The sequence below is a fragment of the Pan paniscus genome, chromosome 11, assembly GCF_029289425.2.
Source record: "Pan paniscus chromosome 11, NHGRI_mPanPan1-v2.0_pri, whole genome shotgun sequence".
Classification (NCBI taxonomy): Eukaryota; Metazoa; Chordata; class Mammalia; order Primates; family Hominidae; genus Pan; species Pan paniscus.
Window position 1 is genome coordinate 90,257,575 of NC_073260.2, and position 21,029 is coordinate 90,278,603.

At 46.3% G+C, this 21,029-nt stretch overlaps 2 protein-coding genes across 7 annotated transcripts in view; one reads left to right on the forward strand and one right to left on the reverse strand.

Annotated features, from left to right (window-relative positions):
- Positions 1-3,112: 3,112 nt before the first annotated feature.
- On the reverse strand, positions 3,113-17,374 carry NUDT2 (nudix hydrolase 2). Of its 3 annotated transcripts, XM_003829795.5 has the most exons (5): positions 17,243-17,341; positions 10,447-10,559; positions 7,956-8,090; positions 7,637-7,779; positions 3,113-3,691 (listed from the first exon to the last, which is right to left on the reverse strand). In XM_003829795.5, the coding sequence occupies exons 4-5, from the start codon at positions 7,761-7,763 to the stop codon at positions 3,375-3,377; spliced, it is 444 nt and encodes a 147-aa protein (XP_003829843.1). In that variant the 5' UTR covers positions 7,764-7,779; positions 7,956-8,090; positions 10,447-10,559; positions 17,243-17,341; the 3' UTR covers positions 3,113-3,374. The 3 variants fall into 3 exon arrangements, with proteins under 3 accessions (XP_003829843.1, XP_003829842.1, XP_034823223.1); XM_003829794.5 differs by lacking the exon at positions 10,447-10,559 and having other exon boundaries at positions 17,243-17,374; XM_034967332.3 differs by lacking the exons at positions 7,956-8,090; positions 10,447-10,559 and having other exon boundaries at positions 17,243-17,335.
- Positions 17,375-17,556: 182 nt separating this feature from the next.
- KIF24 (kinesin family member 24) overlaps positions 17,557-21,029 on the forward strand; it is a 76,518-nt gene continuing 73,045 nt past the window's right edge. For 2 of the 4 annotated variants that reach the window (XM_003829788.5, XM_055117293.2), the window contains exon 1: positions 17,557-17,736. The gene's annotated coding sequence lies outside the window, so the exon portion shown is untranslated. The remainder of the gene's footprint in view (positions 17,737-21,029) is intronic. The other 2 variants (XM_034967330.3, XM_055117292.2) reach the window with 2 other exon arrangements.

Here is a 21,029-nt window from a genome sequence, read left to right on the forward strand (position 1 = left end):
AGCCGGGCGCGGTGGCTCACACCTGCAATCCCAGCACTTTGGGAGGCCGAGGTGGGTGGATCACGAGGTCAGGAGATTGAGACCATCCTGGCTAACACGGTGAAACCCCATCTCTACTAAAAATACAAAAAAAAAATTAGCTGGGCATAGTGGCGGGCGCCTGTAGTCCCAGCTACTCGGGAGGCTGAGGCAGGAGAATGGCGTGAACCTGGGAGGTGGAGATTGCAGTGAGCCGAGATCGTGCCACTGCATTCCAGCCTGGGCGACAGAGTGAGACTCCTTCTCAAAAAAAAAAAAAAAAAAAAAAAAAAAAAATACAACTTATGGGGGACCTCTTCACCAAAGTACCTACATTTTAATGGAACACTCTGTAAGGCCCAGAGGAATGACTCCAAAGCTCTATACATATATGTGTGTGTGTGTGTGTATATATATATATATATATATATATATATTCTAAAGCAATCTTCCCTCTGGCACCCCCTCTTCAAAGCACCCCATCTATAGATACTGCCAGGGCCATCTATCTTGTTAAGTCTCAATTTCCCCAGCAATAAAAATGAGCAGCCAAATCAGGTCATTTTTCAGGTCCCTTCCAACTTTGATGTATGAGGTCTTAGACTTGAGATTCCACAGCCTCCCATTCTGAGAGTGCGGAGCTGGCCAGCCCTTGTTAGGAGGCAGCTCATCTGTGGTTTGGCACTACTGCCCAGCAGGCATTTATTAAATCAGTGCGATATGGTCCCTGCTGGCCTGGAAAAAGAACATTAAGCTCCAAAAACTTCATGCAGCAGGCCTCCTTCAGAGAATGCTGCTCAGAGGGGTGAGGAACAAAACCATTCAGGCCCCTGGCTGTGCTCCAAGATCCTGTTCACTAGTACTTTTGCCCTGTCTGCATGGAGAACTGGGAACTAAAAACATCTGGAAGTCTGCTTAAGACCTGGGCGAGTTGTCTTTTCTTCCTTTGGGGGTGGCTGTTCTTGACCCTGGTAATCCAGGCTGACCTCTGCCAATGCCCCTTCACTTCCAATCTTCTGCACTTCATTGGGCAACAACTTTCTAATAAAATCCACATGAATCCAGCTGCTAACAGCTCCTGGAAGGGCTGTGGGATCTAACACCTGCTCCTGCATTCCTTGAGCCCTAGTAGCAAAGGAAAACAGGGCTGAGACCCAACTCTTCCACCTCTGAATCTTACAGTGGAGTTGTGGACAAAAAGAGTAGATAGGAAGGCTGGGCGTGGTGGCTCATGCCTGTAATCCCAGCACTTTGGGAGGCCGAGGCAGGCAGATCACCTGAGGTCGGGAGTTTGAGACTAGCCTGACCAACATGGAGAAATCCTGTTCCTAGTAAAAATACAAAACTAGCTGGGCATGTTGGGGCACATGCCTATAATCCCAGCTACTCGGGAGGTTGAGGCAGGAGAATCACTTGAACCTGGGAGGCAGAGGTTGCGGTGAGCCGAGATGGTGCCATTGCACTCCAGCCTGGGCAACAAGAGCGAAACTCTGTCTCAAAAAAAAAAAAAAAAAAAAGTAGATAGGAAGAGAGAAACATTAATGATGAGGTTTTGCTGAGGGTGGGGAAGGCAGCTGCAGGTGAGGAATGCACAGGTGTAATGATGTGACTGCTGGGTGGCCCAGCAGATTCCTTTGGGTCTGGGCTTGCCTCATTCCCAGTGACCTTAGTCATGTTAACAAGGCTTATCACTCTGGGAGGCAGGCCTGGTCTGAGAGGACAGAGTACACGTGTCACTGACCTGGGGGTCCAGGGTTGCCTGTCCCTCCTCTCTCTGTTGTGACTTGGGGAGTCTAAAATTCTTTCTGTCTCTATTTATTTATTTATTTGAAGTGGAGTCTTGCTCTGTTGCCCAGGCTGGAGTGCAGTGGTGTGATCTCAGCTCACTGAAACCTCTGCCTCCTGGGTTCAAGTGATTCTCCTGCCTCAGCCTCCTGAGTAGTTGGGACTACAGGCATGAGCCACCATTTTTGCATTTTTGCTAATTTTTGCATTTTTAATAGAGACGGGGTTTCACCATGTTGGCCAGGCTGGTCTTGAGCTCCTGACTTCAGGTGATCCACCTGCCTTGGCCTCCCAAAGTGCTGGGATTACAGGCGTGAGCCACTGAGCCCAGCCTATTTATTTATTTTTGAGACAGTCTCACTCTTGCCTAGGCTGGAGTGCAATGGCACCATCTCAGCTCACCACAACCTCCACCTCCCAGGTTCAAGCAATTCTGCTGCCTCAGCCTCCCAAGAAGCTGGGATTACAGGTGTGCACCACCACGCCCAGCTAATGTTTATGTTTTTAGTAGAGATGGGGTTTCACCATGTTGGCCATGATGGTCTTAAACTCCTGACCTCAGTTATCCACCCACCTCGGCCTCTCAAACTGCTGGGATTATAGGCATGAGCCACCACGCCTAGCCAGTCTCCAATTATTTAAGGTAATACTTTTATTTTTTGAGACAGTCTCGCTTTGTCGCCCAGGCTGGAGTGCAGTGGCACGATCCCAGCTCACGGCAACCTTCATTTTCCAGGTTCAAGTGATTCTCTTGCCTCAGCCTCTCGAGTAGCTGGAATTACAGGTGTGTGCCACCACCCCCAGGTAATTTTTGTATTTTTAGTAGAGACGGGGTTTCACCATGTTGCCCATGCTGGTCTCAAACTCCTGACCTCAAGTGATCTTCTCACCTAGGCCTCAAGTGCTGGGATTACAGGTGTGAGCCACCGTGCCTGGCCCTATTTAAGGTAATATTTACTGAGTACTTACAACATATGTGCCTGCTGCTGGTGAAAGATATATTAGTGAGTAGGACAGACCCAATTCCTGCACTCCAGTCCCACTCACTTGGAAATCCTGACTATGGGTCACAAAGTCTCAGGGCCCCTGGTGGGGGTGGGGTGGGTGTGCTTGGCATTCCAGGGGCGAGAGAGCCATCCTGCCAGTGCTGGGTCTCTTCCATTTGGATCCCTAGCTCTTAAGTTCTCTGGGGATACTGTATGGACACAGAGTTCCCTCTGGTTAAGGTCAGAACTCTGATTCACTTCAGCTTTCTTCTCTCCACCAATGCCAAGAGTCCAAGAAATAAACACAACAGGTTAGAAGGACAACCTTGAGCTGCTTGAGGTTTATTTATAAAGTACAAGGTACACTTACTGGGCCTGGCCTTTTTAATTTTTACTCTTTTGCCTTCCTTTCCACCCAGCCAAGATTTTTGCTTGCTCTCACCTGGGAGTTGAGCCGATTTCACAAATCTGCTCTTGGCTGTCATCAGCCAAATACCAGCACAACCTTCCCTGGACCTGAGGGTGGCTTCATCTTAGAAGGCCCACAAGGATCCTGCTGAAGCAAATGACTCTGCTCCAGTCAGCTCAGGCCTCTATGGAGCAAAGAAATTGGTGTCCTTCTTGGAGCGCTGCCTTCATCTCCTTGAACTGAGCCAACTGGCAGGCCTCCTCCAGCCCCAGCCAGCGGTAGGCTTGGTGCTCATGGGAGAGGCGGATCTCCACGTCATAGTCCTTCACCTCCGCCAGCCAGTAAATGACTGTTTTAGGCTTGTTCCTGGCCACATAATTGAGTTCCCTTTTGAACCCCTCAATAATGGTCAGCTGGCCTGCTTCTATGCCCGCTTCCTCTTGGGTCTCCCTCAGGGCTGTTTCCAAGTCATCCTCTCCTGGTTCCACATGGCCTAGTTAGGAGAAAAGAGGAAGAAAAGGAGGAGGAAATCTTCCAAAGTTCCCAAAGCTGGATTTTCCAGACAAGATTTTTTTTGTTTTGTTTTGTTTTGAGACAGGGACTCACTCTGTTGCCCAGGCCAGAGTGCAGTAGTGCAATCAGCTCACCGCAGCCTTGAATTCCTGGGCTCAAGTGATCCTCCCACCTTAGCCTCCTGAGTATTCAGAACAACAGGCATGTGCCACCATGCCCAGCTATTTATTTATTTATTTGGTAAAGATGGGGTCTCACTATATTTCCCAGGCTGGTCTCAAACTCCTGGCCTCAAGTCATCCTCCTGCCTCAGCCTCCCAAAGTGTTGGGATTACAGTTATGAGCCACCACACCCAGCCATTCAGTGACTTTTCTAGGTGTTGCTAAAGCAAGCCTGGAGATTGGCAATATCCTAACATGCCTGGGAAGGGGGTGCAGGGCAGGTAGTGTCTAGTTCTCGGGGTTTGAGCAATCCCACCTTTCCACTCCCTCTTCTCTGCAGAGAGTGAAACAGACCATGTGTATAGCAAGTCAGGTTTAGAATACTGCTCTTTTATGGTGTGAGATGACCTTCTTCAGACGTCTGCTTTCTTATTCTTCGGAACTTTCTTCATCCCATGCTCTAAGGAATCACTTTTCTATTGGAGACCTTGAAGTGATTTTTCCAAGGAGGGGGAAGTCCTTTCTTAACAAGTGGAAGTTAGCTGACGAGGAAGTACTTTGCCTACAATCCAGTGAGGACTTAACAATGTCTGCAGGTGGACCCTGACATTCCAGGGCCAACAGGCTCAAAACCCTGCACGGCTGAATGAGCAGCTGTTTCCATGAAGCTATCAAGGCTTTTTCCAAATTGTTTTCCTCTTTCTTACTGGGCAAAGCCAGATTTCAGTTTCATAAGGAAACTCTTGATGGGAACTTAGACTAAGGGCCAGCTGAGAACCACTTCTAAGAAAATGTGTTAGCAACACCCAAACCCAAGAAGACAGCTGCCAAGAAACTGCTGTAGGAGAACTTGAAGCTCTGCAGACTGGAGCAGCTCTCAGCTTTACCTCTAGGCCCCTCCCACAAATCTTCAGCTTCCCCAGAGGGGGCAAAGACTGGGAACGGTCTGGCAGACTCTGTCTACACTTGGCTCCAGTAAGTTTCTAGGGAGGCCTCCTGCTCACAGGCTCATGGCGAGCAGGAACTCAGTTGTTCTCTCCTTGGTTTGGAGATGGGGGCCCTCTTCCTTCCCAGGGGTCTACAATGCCCAGAGCCAGCTGCTGCACAAAAAACTCCCCAGGGTCCAGGGGCGGTGGCTCATGCCTGTAATCCCAACACTCTGGGAGGCCGAGGCGGGTGGATCATCTGAGGTCAGGAGTTTGAGACCAGCCTGGCCAACATGGTGAAACCCTGTCTCTACTAAAAATACAAAAATGAGCTGGGCGTGGCAGTGGACATCTGTAATCCCAGCTACTCGGGAGGCTGAGGCAGGAGAATCACTTGAGCCCAGGTGGCGGAGGTTGCAGCGAGCCAAGATTGTGCCCTTGTACTCCAGTTTGGGCAACAGAGTGAGACTCCTTCTCAAACAAACAAACAAAACCCCCAGAAACTTAGCACTTAAAAACCATTCTAGCTTATGGCTTCTGGGGAATTTTCTCTGCACAAGCACCTCCTATAGTGGTGTACACAAAGACAGACAGGTAATGCATCAGGGGAGCAAGGTGGGAGGGATGCTAGTAGTGATGGGTGATACTGATTCAGGACGTCCTACCTCCCCTCAGAGGTGTATGGAAGTCCCTGAGCACACCCCTCCCAGGGGCATCTATTCAGTATTCTGTCCATCAGTGTTAATTAACAGGGTAGCTTCTGCCGAAGCAGGAAAGGATTAGGAGAGGTCCACTGACATCAGGTAGTGAGAGGAATAAGGCAGTGTGACTCATGTGATCCGGAGACAAGTGTGAATATTCCTATTCATAGTATTTGTGAAGCTTCTGCCTCTTTTTTCACCTTGTTTCTCCCCAGTACAACTCAAACATGCAAAATTTATTTCCTGTTCCCATTTCCTTGTTTTCCTTCAATCCTGGATCTTTGTCCATCCCTTCTAACCCCACTCCCTTTTAAAGTCCCCGCTTCTGGCCAGGTGTTGTGGCTCATGCCTATAATCCCAGCACTTTGGGAGACCAAGTGGGCAGATCACTTGAGCCCAGGAGTTCAAGACCAGTCTGGGCAATATAGTAAGACCCTGTCTCTATAAAATAGTAATAATAATAACAAAATAATTTAAAAAATAAAGTCCCTGCTTCCTTCTGTCTGAGGGCTATTCCTCATTCCAGCAGGCACCTGAGCCACAGTCTGTCCCTCCCAACACAAACCATCCCAATGGCCTCAGCCAAGAAGGGCTCCTTTTTCCCATTTCTCCCCACACAGCCTGGCTTCTCTTTCAGGACCAAATGACTGCAGCTTTCTTACTCTTAGAGGTGCGGTCAGGAGTGCTGGTGGATGAAAACTGGCCAGCTTACAAACAGATCTTGGCCTGGCCTAAGGCCTCAGGCCAGTAGTCTTCACTGTTCTTCCCTCTGGAGACTTGGCCGACTCCACCCTCAGTGCTGAGTGATAGACTCAAGGCACAGGTAGCTAGCTGGTCAAGCTGCAATCTCAAGGTCTCCATAATCTTTACAGTCTAAGAAGGCCCTGCCCATCCCCTCCTGGTCTAAGAAGGCCCTGCCCATCTCCTCACTCCTCCACTCCTGCCACAATCTGCAGATGAATCTATGATCAGGGAGCCCAACTTCTCTATGCTCCAACTCAAAATACAACTATGTTCAGAAACACTGTAGAAGTCATACTCTCTGTGTTTAGTTCAAAAGAAAAACCTGGCTGGGTGCGGTGGCTCACGCCTGTAATCCCAGCACTTTGGGAGGCCCAGACGGGCAGATCACCTGAGGTCAGGAGTTTGACACCAGCCTGGCCAACATGGTGAAACCCAGTCTCTACTAAAAATACAAAAAGCAGCCGGGCGTGGTGGCGGGCGCCTGTAATCCCAGCTACTCAGGAGGCTGAAGCAGGAGAATTGCTTGAACCTGGGAGATGGAGGTTGCAGTGAGCTGAGATTGCGCCACTGCTCTCCAGCCTGGGCGACAAAGCGAGACTTTGTCTCAAAAAAAAAAAAAGAAAAGAAAAACCTAATGATAGGGACACTGAACTAGGAGTCAAAGGAAATTGATCAAATGAAATCAGAGACAGGCTGGAAGAAAACTTAGGATTTTCTTTTTTTTGAGACAGGCTCTGTTGTCCAGGCTGGAGTGCTGTGGCACAATCTCGGCTCACTGCAGCTTTGATCTCTCGAGCTCAAGTTATTTTCTAACCTCAGCCTCCTGAGTAGCTGGGACTACAGGTGTGCACCACCACACCTGGCTAATTTTTGTATTTTTTGTAGAGACACGGTTTTGCCATTTTGCCCAGGCTGGTCTCGAGCTCCTGGGCTCAAGCAATCTGCCCACCTCGACCTCCAAAAGTGCTGGGATTATAGGCGTGTGCCACTGTGCCTAGCTGAAAACAGGATTTTCTAGTCAAGCCCTTGTTTGACAGATGAAAAACTCAAAGCTGAGAGGTGGGCACATAGCTCAGTCAACCTCAAGGTCCCCAATTCCCTGCCCACTGTTTTTTCTTACCCAGCCATTCACCACAGAGGTTGGAGAGCTGGCGAATGATACTCATAAAAACACCAGGTGCTGTTTCTACCCTGGAATGCAGTCACAGAATTCTCAGCTCTACTCTGGCCTGGTCTGGAGACCTTGTATGTAGAAAGGGTCAAGAGCTCCTACCTTCCCTACCCCCTTTTGCTACACAGTCACTGGGAATTAAGCCTTGGGGAGGGCCTGGCAGGGTAGATTTCTGAGCAGTGGTTGGCAGTTTCCCAAGAGCTGGCCCCTCTGGCCTCTACCTTTGGGAGGAGTCCAGTGATGAATGCCATCTGATGCCTGCAGCAGTAAAAACTCAATTGCATTGTTGTCCACTTTGGGAATGAGGCATCTTCGGAAGATGATCAAGCCACATGCTCTCAGGGCCATGGTCTTATCCTAAGGACTTAACAAAGAAGATACAGAATATTGGGAAGTTACACAAAATAGGAAGCTCCATACTGGGGGGTAGCAATCTGGTGCTGGACAGTCATGCAGACTAGCTAACTGTGATCTCATAGCCCACAGAAAAAGGCAGCATGCCCAGGACCAATGGAGGGCATCCAGGAATCAGAGACTGACCTTTGTGTATAACTGCAGGACCCTGGCAACTACCCTCAGTCAATGTGGCCTCTATCCCAACTCCTCCAGGGCTCCCTGTAAAACAGGGCTGGCATGTGTTTGTTGTGACACTGGAGATCCTCAGAAGCAAACGCACTGAAACAAGAGAGATGTTGGGAATGGGAGAGAGGCAGTACAAGTTTTATCATCAAACCTGTAACCCCATTTCCCCCAGCCCATATCCTGAGCCCCTGAAGCACAGAACCCCCCAGCAATGTGGTTTCTGACAATGCAGAGAGGTCATCTACAGAGGGTAACTTCATATAGAAAAAAATATTTCGTTGAGTTTTTTTTTTTTTTTTGAGACAGGGTCTAGCACTGTTGACCAGGCTGGAGTGCAATGGTGTGATCATGGCTCACTGCAGCCTTGACCTCCCAGGCTCAAGCAAACCTCCCACCTCAACCTCCCAAGTAGCTGGGACTACAGGCATGCCACCACCATGCCTGGCCAATTTTTTTTTTTTTTTTTTTTTTAGAGACAGGGTCTCACTATATTGCCCAGGCTGATCCTGAACTTCTGGGCTGAAGTGATCCACCTACCTCAGCCTCCCAATGTGTTGGGATTATAGACATGAGCCACCATGCCCAGTCTGATATTTTTTTAGTCTTTTATTTTATCCTTTTTTTTTTTTTTTTTTTTAAGAAACAGGGACTTACTATGTTGCCTAGACTGGCCTCAAACTCCCAAACAGAAGTGGTCCTCTCCCCGGGTGGATCACGAGGTCAAGAGATTGAGACCATCCTGGCCAACATGGTGAAACCCTGTCTCTACTAAAAATACAAAAATTAGCCGGGTGTGGTGGCACACACCTGTAATCCCAGCTACTCGGGAGGCTGAGGCAGGAGAATCGCTTGAACCCGGGAGGCGGAGGTTACGGTTGTGGTGAGCCGAGATCGGGCCACTGCACTCCAGCTTGGCGACAGAGTGAGACTCTGTCTCAAAAAAAGAAGTGGTCCTCCCCCCTTAGCCTGAGCAGCTGGCAATACAGGCACATGCCACCATTGCCTGACATTGCTGGTGCCCGGGGGTTGCACAGCTGATGCAGAGAGGGCAGCTGGAGCAGGAGCTGCTATCCTCCACAGTCCCTTTGCTGGTGCTCAATTAAGATGAATTTGCAGCTATCAAAGGCATAAAAATCAGGCCCAAACAGAAACCTACTCCAGGGCAATTCTCAAGACTGCCAACAGATGGTAATGTTACTCTAGAGAATAGCGGTTTCTCACCAAAAACCAAACACCCAACACCAAGACCTTTCCAAGCTTTTCTAAACCTGTAACAAAAGTGTTTAAGGACTGGAAATAATCTCAAAGGGGATTTCTGAAATGGTCTGTGCTCTCATATACTGTTGGTAGAAAAGTAAATTAGCATATCCCCTTAGGAGGGCAATTTGATAATAATTATCAAAACATAAAATGCACATTCCCTAAGAGCCAGCAATTCCATTTCTAGCCACTCTCACATAAGAAATATAGGTTTAAGATGTACACACAACGGGCCGGGCACAGTGGCTCATGCCTGTAATCCCAGCACTTTGGGAGGCCAAGGCGGGTAGATCACCTGAGGTCAGGAGTTCAAGACCAGCCTGACTAACATGGAGAAACCCCGTCTCTACTAAAAATACAAAAATTATCCAGGCATGATGGCACATGCCTGTAATCCCAGCTACTTGGGAGGCTGAGGCAGAAGAATCACTTGAACCCGGGAGGTGGAGGTTGTGGTGAGCCGAGACGGGGCCACTGAATTCCAGCCTGGGCAACAAGAGCGAAACTCTGTCTCAAAAAAAAAAAAAAAAAAAAGATGTACATATAACAATGTTCACTACAACTTTGTTTGCAATATCAAAAAGGAAAAGAGCCAGAAACAAATATCCAACAATATGGAAATAGGCAAAAAGTACAGTATATCTATATGATGAAATAGCATGAAGTCATTAAAAAAAAATGAGGTCGAGGCTGGGTTCAGTGGCTCAAGCCTTTAATCCCAGCATTCTGGGAGGCTGAGGCAGGAGGATTGCCTGAGCCCAGGAGTTTGAGACCAGTCCGGACAACATAGTGAGACCTTGTCTCTCAAAAAATAGAAAAAAATTAGCCAGGTGTGGTGGCATGCACCTGTAGTTCCAGCTACTTGGGAGGCCAAGGTGGGAAGATTGCTTGAGCCTAGAAGGTTGAGGCTACAGTGAGCCATGTTTGCACCAATGCACTCCAGCCTGGGCAATACAGTGAGACCTTGTCTCAAAAACAAAAGAAAAAGAAAAAAAAATTAGGTCAAGCCTAATGTACTGCTTGTAAGAAAAATTTTTAGACACATGAAAAGGAGACAGTTCTGAATAGTATGTATAATGAAATCCCTGTTTGAGTTTACAAATTCATATATAAAGTGGTAGGCTTTCATTTTTCTATTCTATTTCATTGTTCTATTTTCCTGGACTCCCTATTTATGTCAAGAACTTACCCCATTCCAGAAGCCAAAAGGAAGCACCCCATCACTGTAGAACTGGTGAACAAAGATCTCATATTATTGGTCCATGGTTGAGGCAGAAACAGGTAGCTGATCCCATGCCCTCCCTATAAAGATGCTCAAAAAGCATTAGAAAGTTATAGATGTGGGGTACCTTGCTCCTGCCTCAGGTCCCATGGAATGAATGTTAGAACCCCTAAATAAGCTTAGGGATCCAAGACTAGAGGGTCCCATGGAATGAATGTTAGAACCCCTAAATAAGCTTAGGGATCCAAGACTAGAAGGTCCCATGGAATCAATGTTAGAACCCCTAAATAAGCTTAGGGATCCAAGACTAGAAGGTCCCATGGAATCAATGTTAGAACCCCTAAATAAGCTTAGGGATCCAAGACTAGAGGGCACAGTGCCCTGCCTAAGACAGGAACTCCATACCACTGCCACCATCAACACAACATGGACAAGCAAAGATGCCTGCATGGGGAGCCAAGAAAGACAAGCCTGGGTTAGCCACATGGAACCACTGGGGAGAGGAAAGCAGCGGTGGGGTGGGGGAGGAATCTTAGGGTAGTGACAAGGGTGTACCCTAGCAAGAATGTATTTCAGTGGATGCCAGTGTATTAGGGATGACCACATCTAAGAACCACATCAGCTAACAGTTAATCTCAATGGCGCCAGAAGAGCTAGGATCAGATGCTCATTCTCCACCTATATTCTGGACCCATGGAAAGAACAGTTCTTCTAGAAATACAGAACTCCTCACTGCTCTTTCAATTGCTTGGCTTGAGTCAGCTATTCTCTAGAATTCCTCCTACCCACTCTATACACACAACCTCCTACTCGTCAGAAGCAGCTCAGATGTCACCTCCTCTGTGAAGCTTTCTGGCTTCTAATCACTCCATGCTCTGCATCCTTAACACGGCTTGAACAAATTTAAAGTTCAATCAGGGAAGCAAATGCTATGAGTGACAGAAAACTAAAGATTTATTATAAGGAGTAGACACTGTGTATCTTTGGAAGTTGGTGGATAAATCCATGCAACTCTGCTGCCTCTGCACCTGGTGTTGGGCCCGAAGTCTGTGAGGCCAGCAGTTGGGAAGAAAACTGGATGTGAGGTGGAAGAGAACAAAGACAAACTGGAACCTCTGAGAACAAACTGGGATCTACAAGGACAACTGGAACTCATGAGGACAAACTGAAACCCACAACACTTCCTTTCACTGGTCCCAAGCTCAGCGACTCAGGTGATCTGGAGAAGCCGGAGCCCTCTGCTACAGAGCTGACTGCACACATGGCCCAGGACTCAGAGGAGCTGAAGGAGGAAATTCAGTAGGAGCTAGGGGTGCTGGGGGCTGTGTGATGACCTTCACCAACAAGGTGAGCCAGATCAGAGAGAAAGTACAGGTACTGCCACTATGCCTGGTACCCTGCTCTGTCCTTCACAGCGTACAGACCCTGCTCTGTCCTTCACAGTGTACTGGCTGCTACTTCAATTCAGCTTTCCAAATCTCTCATGAAATTTTCTTGTGGACAACCCTCACCTGGAAGCAGATAGGAAGGATACTGGGAATCCAGCTTAGCTAAACTGACACAGTACAATGCCACCACAAGCACATATACCTAGTATAGTAAATCTCTGCTGGTACCTCTGGCAGGGAAGAGCCAGATTATAAGCTCTGTTTTCTTGGGACCCAGCACAGCAGTTCTGAACAGATGTTCATTGACTCAAAAGAACTCTCTCCCCACCTCCCACTCAAACAAATGTTTGAGTATGTTCTGGGGCCCTGCGAAATAGCCCAGTGTTTTCCTGAAGAGTGCCATTTACATAAAAGTGAATGGAACTATTGTTGGGGTTTTTCTGTTTTTCTGGAGACCACAAAGCTGAAACTGTTCATGGGTTTGAAAGTAGCCAGCTTTCACACACAGACTCCAAGTGGATTCAAACCTCAGGGGGTTAAGGAACACAGCATCCAATATGCAAATATGCCTGCAGCCAGGATTGCGGAGGTGAGAACTCCAGGCTGACAGCAGGCAATTCACACTTCAAAAAAGTGGCAGAGTGCCTGAGGTGGTTAGAAAAAACCTGAACAAAAAAAACCCTCAATGTCATTAGAAGGTTCTAGAAGCTAAGGAAAAATATTCTTGGCTTTCTCCATAAATACAATTCCCTCAGAGCCTAGGAGGTTCGGGACCTAGGTACCAAAAAAAGAATTTACGAACACATGGCTGTGCTGTTTGTTTCAATATTTTCATCAAATTAATCAGAGTAACTGTAAAAAGCCCTCAGAAATGTAACTTTAGGTACAGGAAGAGCTCTCCAAATTTTCCCTCTGACCTGTTCTCCATATTCTAATATCCCTTTAGCAGAAACAATGTTTCATGCCGCGTTGTCAATTAAGCATCTATATATACTGTGCCAGCTATACTGTGCAAGGCTTTTGACAACTATTGTTTCTAAAGCTCAAAACAACCTTTCAAGAGAAGCATTATTATATCTAATTTACAAGGACACTGATATTATTTCAAAAGGTTAAAATACTTGCATAAGGGCATAGCTGGCCTGTAAAGGATGGGATTTCAATCCAAGTAAGTCTAACTCCAAAGTCTATAATTTTTGTCCCTTTCATAGCTCTGTTCACCATGAAAGAGTAGGGCTTAGGACACAAATGGCCCTGAGAGAGGACAGACAAGATTTATAAAATAATTTCCAGTTTCAAAATTCCCAGTCCTTTTTTTTTTTTTTTTTTGACAATGTCTCTCTGTGTCATCCAGACTGGAGGGCAATGGTATGATCACAGCTCACTGCAGCCTCAAGAGCTCACTGCATCCCTTCTGGGCTCAAGGAATTTTCCTGTCTTAGCCTCCTGGATAGCTAGGACTACAAGCAGGAGCCATCACATCTGGCTAAATTTAAAAAACACTTTTTTTGTAGAGATGGGGTCTTGCTATGCTGACCAAGCTAGTCTTGAACTCCTGGCCTTAAGTGACCTTCCCACTTTGGCCTCCCAAAGTGCTGGGATTACAGGTGCAATCTACCGTGCCTGGCCCCAAATTCCCAGTCTTTAATCTATATTCCTTTGGAGGTTAAGATGTCTAGCTGGGATCATTTCCACCAAAAAGGTTTTAGTTGGGGGGAGAGGGCCGTAGATGTTAAATCCTGGTATCCGAAGAAGACTCTGAAGGAGGGGTAAAATGTAGCCTCAGGCTCCTAATAGCACCCATCTCAAAAGGGTTTCTATGCCTCCTCTGCTCTTTTCTGGGAAGTAGGAACCTAAAACCACATGTTCCACTTAACTTAGGGCACTAGTGTCCAGAAAATTTGCCCAGACCCTCCTCCAGATGAGGAGGAAAGCCAACTGTTTGCCTGCCCACAAGCAATTCTATGTGACTGCAATTCTATGTGACTACTCCCTCACCTCCCACATCATCATCATCTTTTTTCCAATTTGCCAGTTTCTTTCTTCCCTTTTGGAGTGGACAGAAATGAGGCACCCACCCATGAGTAAAGCTCTTTCTTGTAAGAACAATAACAAATGGAAGAGAAGAAAAAAGAAAGAAATGCAAAAGAAAAGCCCCAACTACCATGAATAAATTGAGACAAAGAAAATATTCCCTCAAATGCACCTTTCCCTGGACATCTGCCACTCCATTCTTCTTGCAGAGACGAAGCTGCTGAGTCATTTTGCTATTTTTGCTATTGGCTGAGGGAGGAAACAGGAGATTTTACCTGTAATGGCATAAATATTGGCTTCTAGGATAAGGCCAAAGTCAGACAAGGTTGGGACAAAAATCATTCTTAGTGAAGGGGATTTGTTAAGCAGCCTATTAGTGCCATCTGCTGTACAATTCTAGAAAGCTAACTCGGGGAATTTGTCTGTTGTGCGTATCCCATGCGACAGACAGTGTGAAGGATTGACAGATAGATATGAAGCTGAATACTACCAAGCACCAACTTCCTAGAGATTCACAGGCTAGTGAAAGTGGAAGACATTCCAACAGACAAGTTACAGTGTGTTTTGTGCAACGTAAGATGGAAAGACAGCAAAGAAGCATCTTTAGGTTAACAAGGTACCCCATAAGGATTCTGATGGGTCACTAGTTTACCAGGCAGAAGGGAGGCGGATGCAAGGCACTGCCAGCAAAGGGAGGAGTGTGGGCAACACCCTCAAGCACAAAATGACATCTCATTGGTAAACAGCTTAGTTTATATTCTGTAGGCAATGAAGCCTCTGACTGGTTTTAGGCAAGGGTATAATTTGGTCAGACTGACATTTTACAAAGATATTCTAGCTGCAAGCAAGCTGGGGAACGAATTAGGACAGATTGGAGGCAGAGAGATTAACCAGTTACAAGTCTATTGCAACAGACCAGTTAACAAATGATTCCAGTTAGATCAAGGCAGAGGCTGTGAGAAAGGAAAGGAAGGGATGAATCTGAGAGATATTTCAAAGTAAAATGGACAATATTGATATTTCATTGTCTAAGGGACAGAGAGATGTTTCATAAGCCAAGGGAAAGAGAAAGGCTTTGGTTTGAGTGCCTGGGTGGAGGAGGGGGTGCAAGTGAAGCATTTGTTTGGGACAAGTTGAATTTGCAGTGCTATAGTCTACCCATAAGATAAATGAACAGATGGGTCTAAAGTTCAGTGATCATCTCATCCTATCTCTTCATTTCCCAAGGTGGGAATTTACTTTTTTAAAATTATTTTTATTAAAACAATTTTTTTCTCCTCCCTTCTCTACCAAGACCACGGTGAAAATTTTCTATTAGAGCAAGATATTGCTCCTACCATAGGTACCTCTGCAGCTCACATTCCCTCCAATTTAGGTAGGTCAAGCTGTCCAACCTGCCCCTGCATCTGTCTGGTATTCCAAGCATTTTCATCCTCCTTTAGTCAGAAACACAGAAAAGCATGGCTGTCTATGCAGTCAGAAAGGCCTAGCTATTGAAGTTAATAGCGCAAGATACTTAGAGCAAGATACTTAACTTCCTCGTTTGTAAAATGAAGTTAACACCTACTTTGCATGGTTGTTGAGTTTATAAATGACATATATAGAGGGTCTGACATTATCAGAGGTACTAAATATATGAGTTACTGTTACCCGTGTGTCATAAAAGATCATCAGAAAGCTTCTCTGTTTTAAAGAAATGACTTTTCATCTTGTCTGTTAAACTGCTCAACACTGTTCACCACAGTATATATATTCCTTATAAGGTCCCACAGCATAAATTCCTTTTAATATAGAAACTAGAAAAATAATTTATCTTTTGAAGAATGGATTTGTTTCCTTATTAGTAAGAATTACCTTTTTTCCCTTAACTGACTAATTTTGGGCAAAATTGGGTACTCAGTTACAAAAAGTACACCAACGCACTGACTAGCGTATTTGCCTGTTCTTATAAGAATAATAGCTACCTTTTTTTTTTTTTTGAGACAGAGTCTCGCTCTGTCGCCCAGGCTGGAGTGCAGTGGTGCGATCTCTGCTCTCTGCAAACTCCGCCTCCCGGGTTCGTGCCATTCTCCTGCCTCAGCCTCCCGAGTAGCTGGGACCACAGGCGCCCGCCACCACGCCCGGCTAATTTTTTGTGTTTTTAGTAGGGACGGGGTTTCACCGTGTCAGCCAGGATGGTCTCGATCTCCTGACCTCGTGATCCGCCCGCCTCGGCCTCCCAAAGTGCTAGGATTACAGGCGTGAGCCACCGCGCCCGGCCGCTACCATTTTTTAAGAAGTTACTACTCGCCAGGCGTTGTGTCAAGTGCTTTACCTTCATTATTTCACTTAATCTTCACAACAACCCGCTGAGGCATTACTGCCATTTTTCAGAAGAGTAGAAAGGGAACTATAGCTCAGAGATGTCTGGGTGACTCAAACGTAGGTCTGCCTGACTCCTAACATCAATGATCTTAACCTTAACTCTATAATAGCGTTTTACATTTGACAATTTGATTGCATTCAGTTTTTTTTGTTTTGTTTTGTTTTGTTTTTGAATCGGAGTCTCGCTCTGTCGCCCAGGCTGGAGTGCAGTGGCGCGACCTCCGCTCACTGCAAGCTCCGCCTCCTGGGTTCATGCCATTCTCCTGCCTCAGCCTCCCGAGTAGCAGGGACTATACGTGCCCGCCACGACGCCTGGCTAATTTTTGTATTTTGTTTAGTAGAGACGGGGTTTCACCGTGTTAGCCAGGATGGTCTCGATCTCCTGACCTCGTGATCCGCCCGCCTTGGCCTCCCAAAATGCTGGGATTACAGGCGTGAGCCACCGCACCCGGCCTGCATTGTTTACGCTGTCCCTTTTTTGTTTGTTTGTTTAAGGCGGTGGGGCTCTTGTTTGACTTCCTTTACTTCTGCTATAACTGCCACGATATTATCCATTCAATAACTGAAGCAATTAGAAAACATAAAATCTCTTTTGGAAAGCAGGCGGGGTTTAATGGGTAGCAACAAGTGAAACTGAGGCCCAGGGAGGGGAAGGTTCGGCGCCCGGGCCTCTGGGCTCTAAACCTGGACCTCTCCCGCCTCTGGGATTTGGACGACCCACCCTATCCCCACTCGGACGGGGACAAGCAAGGCTCACAGAGTCAGGGAACCTCCCTTCTCCCGGTGCAGACAGGAAAACTGAGGTCCTGAGAGCGGATGGGACCTGGCCTGCCCACACCTCACTGCCAACTTAGAGGAGGGCGCATCCATCTCGGGCCCTGCAGCGACCAGAGGTTTGCCAGAGGCAGATTCCCATCGCTCCAAGGCTCATTTCCTCCACTGAGAACTAAAATCAAGTGGGCCCTAAGGGTACTCACCCGAAGCAGAAGGAGGTAGGAGGCGGACCTTGGACGGAAACTGAAGTACACCGGCCAATCAGAAGAGCCTGGTTACGCTTGGGCCCATCAATAGAATTCGGCAGAAGGATCTTCGACCCGCCTCAAAGGTGCGCGTCTCACACTGAAACGTCGCGAGATCTTCCCTCAAGCGGAACGATTGGCTGAGGGTCGGAAATTGAGAGTTACGCCCACGGTTTCTTCAGACCTCTGATTGGTCTTCCAGAGGAGAAGTCAACGAACGTCAACCGATTCCTTGGATGCCCATTGGTGGGCGGTGCGGGACTGGCGACGCGCGGGCCACAGCGCGGGCGTTCGAACTGGCGCTTGGCGGCGTTGCCATGGAGATGCGGCCTGGCCGCCGCCGGTGGCTCCCGGGTTGACGGGACTGTTAGGTTGCGGGCTTTGGGGCTCACTCCCGACGGCATTGTCTTCTCCTCTTCTCAGACAGGGCAGACCGAGGAGTTTGGACCGAGGTGAGAAAGGGCGGGGAGAATAGAAAAGGGGTAGGTCTGGTCCGGAACCGTAGCGCCTGCCCGCGGACACGGGTGCGCGTGACGTCGGCTGAGCGCGGGAGGAAACTGGCAGTTGTGAGGGAACCGAGAGTTGGCCCCTCTTGGCTCTTCCTAAAGTTCACCTACTTTCCTATCTTTCATCCCCATATCTCTGCCTTTTCTTCAGCAATTATCTTGAACGCCACTTCTCTCACTTTGGGAGACTAAACTCTTGAGTCCCAAAGTCTTCTTGCTTTTGAACCTATAAGCCTGACCGGCACCTCTTTTAGGGCATTTCTATTCGCCCTTGGGTTGTTTACTTCCGGGAAGCCCGTTCGCTTCCCTTTTCCCATAAAATTTTGAAGCCTTTGAGGTAAGGCAAGCATCGTTCACAATGTCTTGCACATAGTAGATTTTCAGGAAATATTTGTTGAGTTGAATTTAATTTACAAGAAATAGATTGGATTCCTCTTCATGCCCTGCCTTGTCTCTCTGCTTCAGAGACGATTTTTTATTTCGAGGCTAGGGGGAGGCCACCCTAATCTTCAATGCAAAAGGACCTAAAAGTCCACACACAGTCCACGGCTGGCCTTTCTACTGTTTGTGAAAGGCTACACTTTTTTGGATTGGTTGCTGCAACTCTTCCTGCATCTGTGGCTTTTAGCCTTGGTCTCCCAATAATTTTATTAGACTCCTTTTAGTCTTTGCTTAAAATAAACCATTCTGTTGCTGTATGCCAAGATAATTTATCTCCCTTTAGCTTCTTAGTGACCGGCAGCTATTGTCACATTTTAAGTGTGCTTTGGAAAATGTTTTAAAGCATCTTCTTTGTACTTGTATTCTACAAGTAGAGAGGCTTTGTAGTCTCTCTATTGAAGTGCATGTAACAGCTGCTCAGGTGAACTCCATCTATTCATCAGGTGTCTATGATAGAATTGCGTTCCTAAGACTGTTTCGTTGTTAACTCATGGATTATATATTCACAGCCTGATTGTTGGTGTGATTGCTCCTTATATCAAATTCATAGCTCACTGGTGGCCTTAATAAAACGAGTGAAAAAGTTCAGTACTGCAGCTATGTTCTTGTTACCCTTTTATAAAAGTTCGAAACACTACCTTATAGCTGTGACATGTAGTGGAAACCCACTACATGTGGGTTTGGCTTTGGCTCTGTCTCTGTCTCTAATTCACTGTGGGTGGCTTTGCAAGTCATTTAGTCCATTTATTATTATTATTATTATTATTATTTTTATTAGAGAAAATGTCTTGCTCTGTCACCCAGGCTGTAGTGCACTAGCATGATAATAGCTCACCGCAGCCTTGAACGCCTGAATCTAGCCCCTTTGGACCTCATTTTTTCCATCTGGAAAATCAAAGAATTGAATTAGATTAAAATTCCTGTGGCTCTACTCTCAAGTCAAGTAGTTGATGTCAGGTAGACCACACACTCTCAGCCTTCCAAAGACCATACAGACTTTTTTTTTAGCTGCTGAAAGTAGTAGTTACCATTTATTGAGTGTTCACCCCATACAAAGCACTGTATCCAGGGCTTTATATACATATTACATTTTTCTTAGTGTAGCACATTACTGCTAAGATAGCATTTTATTTAAAATTTGTGGGTTTATATTGTTAATGAAAATCTTTAGTTATTCAGAGTGTGTCCTTGGGGCAACCTAAGGTATGAGCCTCTCAGTTTTTAGTTTAGGGAGAACGACAGTTTCTTTCTCTGGGCTGCTCTTTTGTCGTAAAGTGAGGGGCTGAACTCTTCTAGATCCCTTCCAGATCTAGTATTCTATGATGCCTGATATATTAATGCAGTTTCCCTATGCTGGCTCAGCAAACCAGTTTATAATTTGCACAGTGTAGATCCTCAACACATTTTGTTAAATAAATAATAGAGTTCTACTTCTTAAACCTTGAGTGTATGGTCGTTGTATACCTCCCAAGTTACTGTCTCAAGGGTTTTGATGTTCATATCGTGTTGAATAAGAAGAGTTTTCTGTAGGTATAAACTAATAATAATAGTATAATATATTGTTGAGTGTTTATATATCAGACACTGAATGTAGCAGTTAATTTACATTATTCTAATTAACCCTCATGAAAGGAAACATTTTTTCCAAGTCAGCATTTTTTTTTTTGTCAGTTCAATGCAGTAGCTTCCTAAATGATCTCCCTGTTTCCACTTTTGCCCACCTGCTGTGATCCATTTCCTCACAGAACTGGGAGAGTGAACTTTAAAGACGAATCATAGCATATACTTTCTCCACTTAAGATCCTCTAATGACTTCCTACTTCACTTAAAAGTAAAATTCAGACACTTTTATGTGGCCCAGTACACCCTACATAATCTGGCCCCTACCTTTCTCTCCTCTTCTCATACTATTCTCCTTCTCACCAATATGCCAGCCAACCTGTCCGTGTTTGATGGCTTGATTTTGCCATGCTCATTTCCACCTTTGGGCTAATGTGCTCACGTGGAACCCTCTTCCTCCTGATTTTTACATAAGTGACTCCATGTTATTTCAGGTTTCACCTCAAATATTCCCTTCTGAATGAAGCCTTCTCTGATCATCCAATGTAAAGTAAGCCCTGCACTGGGCTTTATTCTTCTGTAGTGATTATCATCATCTAAAACTACCGCTTATTGATTATTAATTATCTCTTCCCATTAAAATAATAGTGTCATGAGGGCAGGGACCTTATCTGTTTTTTGGGGGGTTTTCTTGAGACAGGCTCTTACTCTGTTGCCCTGTTGCCCACACTGAACTGCAGTGGTGTGATCATGGCTCACTGTAGCCTCTGACTCCCAGGCCCAAGCAATCCTCCCACCTCAGCCCCCCAAGTAGCTAGGACCACAGGCATGTACCACCATGCCCAGCTAATTTTGTTTATTTGTAGAGACAAGGCCTCACTATGTTGTCCAGGCTCATCTCAAACTCCTGGGCTCAAGCAATCCTCCCTCGGCCTCCTAAAGTGTTGGGATAACAGGCATGAGCCACTGTGCCTGGCTGACCTTGTCTGTTTTGTTCACTTATATTCCTGGTGCATGAAACAGGGCCTATCTCATACAAGTCTCTCAAAAAATATTTCTTGAAGATTGGATAAAGTTTCCTCTTGGAACTGTGACCATATCTGTGTCCATATCAATTCATTTGAGTAATACAAACTTGCATAATTTTGGTGTCCAGGAGCAGTGACTCAGGGCACCAGCATCTCTGTCACAATTTTCCTGAGTAATCAAATTACCCTGATAAATAGTTTCTACCACCC

Bases quoted from the DNA above. Each gene is read 5' to 3' on its own strand.
- NUDT2 (XM_003829794.5), bottom strand. From the start codon at position 7,763: ATGGCCCTGAGAGCATGTGGCTTGATCATCTTCCGAAGATGCCTCATT. The intron at 3,692-7,636 runs GTAGAGGCCAGA...TCTCCTAACTAG, and splicing joins TCACTGGACTCCTCCCAAAG to GCCATGTGGAACCAGGAGAG.